This window comes from Pygocentrus nattereri, chromosome 11 (genome assembly GCF_015220715.1).
Source record: "Pygocentrus nattereri isolate fPygNat1 chromosome 11, fPygNat1.pri, whole genome shotgun sequence".
Classification (NCBI taxonomy): domain Eukaryota; kingdom Metazoa; phylum Chordata; class Actinopteri; order Characiformes; family Serrasalmidae; genus Pygocentrus; species Pygocentrus nattereri.
Genome location: NC_051221.1, coordinates 27,647,890 through 27,655,021, shown reverse-complemented (window position 1 = coordinate 27,655,021; position 7,132 = coordinate 27,647,890). Strand labels below are relative to the sequence as shown.

The window sequence follows — 7,132 nt, the reverse complement described above, 5'->3', positions numbered from 1 at the left end:
GAGTGGTCTCTTCTAGAATGACAATGCCCCACCATGCACAGAGTACAAGGGGTCACTGACTGGAAAATTATTTAAATCATATGCAATGACCTTCACAGCTACCAGATTTGAACCCACTTGAATATCTATGGTAGATGTTGGACTGACGTATTACACAGTGGTCTCATACACAGTCACGAAAAAACATCAACTAGGGAAATATCTTTTGAAAGAACGCTGTTCCATCCCTCCAGTGCGTTACAGTTTCAGAGACTTTCAGAATCAATGCCAAGTCACAATGAAACTGTTCTGGAGGACTGTAATGGCCAACACCTCAGCAAGACACTTGCTTTGCTTTTCCTTCAATTTGTCCCGCCCGCCCGCCCGCCCGCCCGCCCGCCCGCCCGCCCGCCCGCCCGCCCGTCCGTCCGCCCGCCCGCCCGCCCGTCCGTCCGCCCGCCCGTCCGCCCGCCCGTCCGTCCGTCCGTCCGTCCGTCCGTCCGTCCGTCCGTCCGTCCGTCCTGAAACACTGGATCAAGATCCATCAACTGCTAAAGAAACACCTGTATATTCCCTTCAATTATTCAAGTGTTGCACAAGAGAAAAAGGAAATTATATTCAATTGAAAAGGAATGATAATGACTCTATCAATAAGAAAATGAATAAATGACTGGTTTCTGAAGGACAACAGGTTTGACCACAAGTAGTCTTCCAAGTTGGAGCCCTTACCCTCCCTTCATCTGAGATCCAATCATTAATCCAAGCTCTGTCTGCATCCTGAGCTCCTGAGAGACTTAGAGCTGCCTAAATCCATTTTGCAATCAAAAGATTCCACTATTGACACAAGGCTTGCATGCCAGACATAAATTTAAAAAACGGTAAATTACAGAAACATGTCTGTCCATTTCATTTTTCTTTCTACAACCCTGTCGCTGAAAGACACAGAGAAAGTGAGAATTGCTGCTTTAATGACTTTGAAAATGAACCCAGAAAAGGAGCAGAGAATACATAAAATTCTTCACACCTCAAATTATGTCTAAAAGAATATAAAAGCTTAGGTTTCTGGTACTCACAAAATATCTGGCAAATTAATTCCTTGCAAGCTGGAAATTCAAAAGCAGAACTATGTTAAACTTAAGGAATCCGAACAGACAACCTATGATGTCAAACACTGATACTGTATGACACTATCATTCTATGCACAAAAAATCCAAATGAATGTAGAATCAGGATGTTTTTTTTTTACTAGATCATGACATGATAAAGTGGTGGAATGCACTGCACATGAATGGTGATTTGAAATCAAGCAACAAGCCCTTTTTCACAGGCAAGTTGAAATGCTTAAACAGGCACAACACATGCATACCGACCAATACACATCTGAAAATGGTGCAGATACACACTGCAGCACGCCATTTACATGCTTGCTTAGACACGTGCAAACCACATAATCTAAATCTTGTTACTGAAAGACAGTAATGCATGTGACACCTTTATTTACTGAGTAAAATGCTTAATTTAGCTACCAATGTCAAATACAAACAAAAAAAACTTTAATTGTTTAAGATTATAATGAACAACAGAATTGTCCAGTTACACCTAACATATGGGTTCTAATAGAATTGGTTAAGTGTTTATTTTTAGTTTTTAAAAGTACTCTATACTTTTATTTTCTGCAGTAAACTTGTTTCTATAGGTTGGGAGCTCAATCAAAGTCAAAAGCTTTCTTTATAGCTATAATAAGCAAATGGCTTAGCCATTAAGTATGGATGGTACCCAGCTGGACCATACACACGTGTTATCACATAGTGGTCCCATCCAGGAGGGGGTGGAGAAGCTGGGCATCTGAGGAAGATTGAGGGGCAGGTTGGGAACTTTAGGCAAAGGCACGCTTGGCAGATTGTTGGTTATAGTCCTGCCAGAGATTGAAAAGAAAAAAAAAGAGAGAAGAAAAAGCGACAGAAGAAAACTATGAAGAGAAAAAGATGAAATGGCTAATACAAAGAGGGAAACATTGCAGAGCTTTAAGGATGATGCAAATAGGAAGGATACTGAAGAGAGGCTTAATTTTCTGCAATAATCAAGTAAAAAGAAAAGCAGAATACCAAAAAGCAGTGGAGCTAATACCCAAGTGTCATAACCAAGCAAGGATGGCTACAAACAAACATAATAAAATATGTAAAAAAAAAAAAAAAAAAAAAAAAAGATAAACATCATCCAATTATAAAGAAATATTTAATATGTGGCACAGAAGGCACAGACATCTGATGACAGACTCTGCCTTGCTGTCCAAACAAGAAAGCTATAGTTTGCTCATAGTGAGTCTACAAAACATGAAGGTCTTACTTGACCGACTGCCATGTCTCTTGCTCAAAGCCACGATGGACAGACTGAGCGATGGATGACTCCATCAGGTCAATGTAGCGCACCACAAGGGGCATGTAGAGCTCCTGCAGGTGCCTGTGGAATGTTCCGTTGCACAGGTGAGCTAGAGGAGTGAAACACATTGTAATGACTAAGTTTTCAAAACTGTAGTGTACAGTGAACACTCTTCAATTCTAAAGGTTCCCTTTGTAAAATTTCTCAAATATGGTGGTACAAGCCCAAAGCAAGCACCAAATAGTTTCACTATTAGTAGTAAAACAAATCCTTTGAGAGACTACATTAAAAGTATAAAGAGCAGTAATTATCCTGATCCTGAGTGCTAAAGAGAATTTTGCAGCCAAGATGAACCGGAAAAAGAAATTCAAATTAGTAGAAAAAACATGTAGTAGTGCGTGGGATAGAAGAAGCAGATGAGTAAAGGTAACACATTCCCACAAATCCCCATGGAATTGTATCTTAACCAAAGTGAGACTCATGGGTGGGTGGGGGGAGTGAGACAGAGAACCAGAGGGAGAGGGAGAAAGAGAGAGTAAACGGGGAAGAGAGAGAAAGGGTGGGGGGTGAGACACAGAGACACAAAAAAGAGAGAGAGAAAGAGAGAGAGAGAGAGAGAGAGAGAGAGAGAGAGAGAGAGAGAGAGAGAGAGAGAGAGAGAGAGAGAGAGAGAGAGAGAGAGAGAGCACGAGAGAGAGCGCGAGAGAGAGCGCGAGAGAGAGCGTCTCATTGGGCATCATTAGTTATAATCCCCTCTCACTCTGTTCCTTCTTCATTAACACTAGCCTTTTTACTCTCGTGGGTGTGTGAACACGTTTCACAACCATTTAACATCTTGAGGAGATGAAGAAACTCATGAGCATTTAGTGACAGCAACATGAGCCCTGGAGCTTGATATTTTACAGTATCAGGGACTGAATGATGAGCAAATACACCTCAAATTAAAATTCCAGTAAATGTATTGCCATTTGAAATGTGTGAAAAATGCAGCTTCTTTTTATGCACATAGGCATTATTGCAGAGGCTTTAACACTACTGTATATACAACGTTGTATTTTACCACCTGTAATGCTTTAACACTACTTTAAATGAAAGATATCTGGTAGTCAACAATAAACCATAAGATCAGTATGTAATTTGGGTCCACAGTTAGACCTCATTTACATTTTAATGTACATCTCTGAAACTATGAGATTAAAACCTGAGTGACTTAGGTTCACAGAAATGAAATCCCTTGACACTGAAGCAAGTGCATACATCTCATTTACACTTAAAAGCAAAATAATGATTCCTTCATTTCTCCACATCGCACACGGTTTTCTCATTATATTTTAGGCCGTATGAAAAGAGTGTTGTGACAGATTCAATAATTGAGTGTGGTGCAGAGGAAAGCAATTAGAGAAGAAAACAATGTGCATCTACTTTAGCCTTATACAAACAAGTGTGCATAAAAAGACAGTCTTTTAAGGAGTGCTACTCTTGAGTGTGTAGCTCAACAGTGTAGCTGACTTTACTTTTAGTTTTTTAATCATAAAACCATGTGTCAAACGTATAGATGTTGCCTGTATAGCTGGAGCAAAAGAAGAGGGTACAGCTTTGTTTGCTAATGAGTAGACTGCTGTAAGAAAGCCAGAATTCGTTTTGAGCTAAAAAAAAACAAAAAAACACTGCATATCGAAACTGTCCAAACAAAAAACAAACAAAAATGTTAACATTGCAAAATAGTAACATCACAGTACAAGGAAAAAAACATTTTTAACATTAAGTGATTTTTGAGAATTTCTTTTGGTTCATTCACACAACAAGGGTAGCTGCTACAAACAGCTGTGTAATAATGTACAGAAATAAAAAAATGAAGAAATAAAGGAGATATATAGTTTCTTTTTAGACAGTGATAAAGTACTATTGTCATATTTTTACAATTGTTTTCTCAATTTCTTATGATGTATGATGTATGTGCATGTTAGATGAGTCTAACATATACAATGTATCACATTTGCATAGTAAGGCCTAAATGAACAATGTAAATAGCAAAATCTTTGGAGGTACGCTAAAGCATTCCTGAATAGATTCCTGAATAGGTCAGATCCTCTATACTAGCCCTGACAGATCACTATATTGTCGCTGTTGGAACGATACCTAATATCTCCATTTTTGTTTTTTTTTTAGATTTTTTTTTTTTTTTTTACATAATTTGGAAATGCCTGTTACCCTTTACATTGTATGCAAATTTAAGGAGGAATGGGCCAAAAGAAATAGATCCAAATTACTTGGAAAAAAAACACTGTTTACATTGTGTATTCCTTCTGCTGTAAAGTTACCATTTTGGAGGCACAAGGTTTGGTTCTGACAGCATCAATATGCATCTTATTCCTGTATTGTTACTACTGGAGCACAAAACATTAACATTTTCTAAGCATGGTTGTTTTCTGTTACACTGATGGTGTTCATTTCTGTATTTGACAAGGCGCTGGATGGAGAGTTAATGAGATAAACAGGTAGACAGAGAGGAAACAAGTGTGCAGAGACAAAGCACTTACAGGAAAAGAGGGAGTGAAAAACAAAAACAAAAATAAAGAGTGAGAGCGCAATAAAGAAAGAAAAGGGGAAAAAGAAAGTGTAAAGAGAACTAAAGAAAGAAATGGAAGAGACAGCAAAATAGCAAAATAAAGTAAGGAAGCATGAAAGAAACACAGAATGAAAGAAAGAAAGAGCAAAAGAATGAAAGAAAGAAAGAACTACAACAGAAGAAGGTGACAGTAGGAATATAGTGTACTGAAGTAAACCTACGGTCAGTGCGCAGGAAATTGTTGAGCAGCTGAAAGAGAGGAAAGCTGTCCCAGGAGTCCTGCAGCTGCACAGCTAGAGCAGCATCCATATCTACTGTGTAGAGGGACAGGAAAGTTTCAGCATGCTCTGCCATCACATCTGGCCACCAGGAAAAGGCCTATGACACACAGACACAGACAGGCACAAATTAACAGCTGGATAAGCATAAGAGATATGTTTCAAACAGTACATAGTTTCAAGAGAGAAACACACGAAGAGAGAGCACTACATAAAAAGAACTAGGCAAATTCACATGCCAGAGCAGACAAACATGTTCAAGGTTTCACTGAATTTAACTGAACACACAAAATACAATGAGAGGGACGTTACCAACCAGAAGCTCACTGGATGACAAGCAGTACAATAAAGAGACCTTGAGAGCAGAGAATACACAGCACTCAAACTCTGAGCTACACACAGAGGCAAAAACCATATCACCATTATAGAGCTATAATAAAAACACAACCGAGCCTTCACTGGGCTGTGCTTTGTCCAGGAAGCATCACATTGCATATAGAATCCACTGAATGGGACATGCACATAATTTAGCTTATTTACTCTGTTGTTGAGCCATTAAATGTCAAGTCATGGCTGCTTTTGAATGTTTAGGTGCTTTATGGGTGTTGGCACATCCAGTTTGACACCCTTATTGTCCAAGCATGCAATAATGGCACTGAAGGTAACAACTGTCTCCTTTAACACATATGAAATCTATCACTGCATAGTGTTGAGCTCCTATCTATGATTCAATGTGTTTGATGGAGATAGCTGCCTTGGTACTTTACTTTGCAATAGAGGAGACAAGTGCCCTCTAGTTCTATTCACTGGCACTGAAACGGTCATTCCACAATACAGTGCGGAATTTACAAGCAAAATTTGTTAAAAGCCAACTCTTCACAATGACAAAGTAACAGTACAAATGGACAGGGAATATTACACTGGTTGTTCAAGACAATGTAAGAAACAAAGGCTTTATTACACTGGTAATCATTTAGTACAATGTTTAGGCATTACAAACATGCAAAGCTTTAATGTGGACCATCACACCTAATAGTCTAAGCAAAGAACCAGAAAATGGTATACTTTCTTGAAACAGCTGTGAATGCAGAAAGACTCACTTCACTTTAAACTGATCTATAGACTATTAAATAAGGGCTGATGTTTTGGATGGTATTACAAACTTGGCACTGACCTTCTGGGATGCATGCCAAAAATGGTTAAAAATACTGCACTACACACTTTTCTTTTAACTTTACCTGAATCTTAAAACTGTGAACGGCAAAAAAATGTCACAAATTCAAGAAAGGCCCCCTGACATGCTGTAGTTGGCTAAGAATGTTGCACTCTATCGTCCAATCGTATGCCACAGCCATCCATGCCCAGGAGTCTCAGCAAGCAAAATGGGAGGGATGGACTGCTTAGGACCTGTCTCCTTATTTATTCAGAGCTCTGTAAGAAATTGTAAGCCTTTGTTGTGCAGTTACTGCTCTCCGCCAAGCATCTACAGCTCTTCCACAACTCTGTGTAAGCTTAAAAAGATGCACTCACTGGCTATGTTAAAGACAAAGTACATGGCCTCAGCCTTGCAGGTTGGTTGCTATCGTATGACAGAAAGGACATGGGAGTTGGCAATGGGGAGATAACTAGGGAAAATAAAAATCAACAAAATATTTATTACAAAAACACAAAAAAGAAGAGCATTCTGTTGCTATATTTATTTTACTGAATCCAAGAAATATACACTATACACAACAGTACATGGACACCTGATGATCACAGCTATACTATATTGCCAAAACTATTCACTCACCCACCACCTCACCAATTGAGTTTAGGTGTTCCAATCACTTCCATGGCCACAGGTGTATAAAATGGTACTGTGATAGGATGCAATCTGTGCAACAAGTCCAGTCATGAAATTTCCTCGCTACTAAATATTCCAGTC

General features: G+C 39.0%; 1 protein-coding gene across 14 annotated transcripts in view; it reads right to left on the bottom strand.

The window, feature by feature from the left end:
• cadps2 (Ca++-dependent secretion activator 2) overlaps positions 1–7,132 on the bottom strand; it is a 134,809-nt gene that overhangs the window by 20,136 nt on the left and 107,541 nt on the right. For 5 of the 14 annotated variants that reach the window (XM_017713616.2, XM_037542671.1, XM_037542674.1 and 2 more), the window contains 4 exons: positions 5,149–5,305; positions 2,326–2,467; positions 1,775–1,894; positions 1,053–1,082 (listed from right to left, as the gene is read on the bottom strand). In XM_017713616.2, coding sequence (XP_017569105.1) covers positions 1,053–1,082; positions 1,775–1,894; positions 2,326–2,467; positions 5,149–5,305 — 449 coding nt within the window. The remainder of the gene's footprint in view (positions 1–1,052; positions 1,083–1,774; positions 1,895–2,325; positions 2,468–5,148; positions 5,306–7,132) is intronic. The other 9 variants (XM_037542673.1, XM_037542677.1, XM_037542676.1 and 6 more) reach the window with 2 other exon arrangements.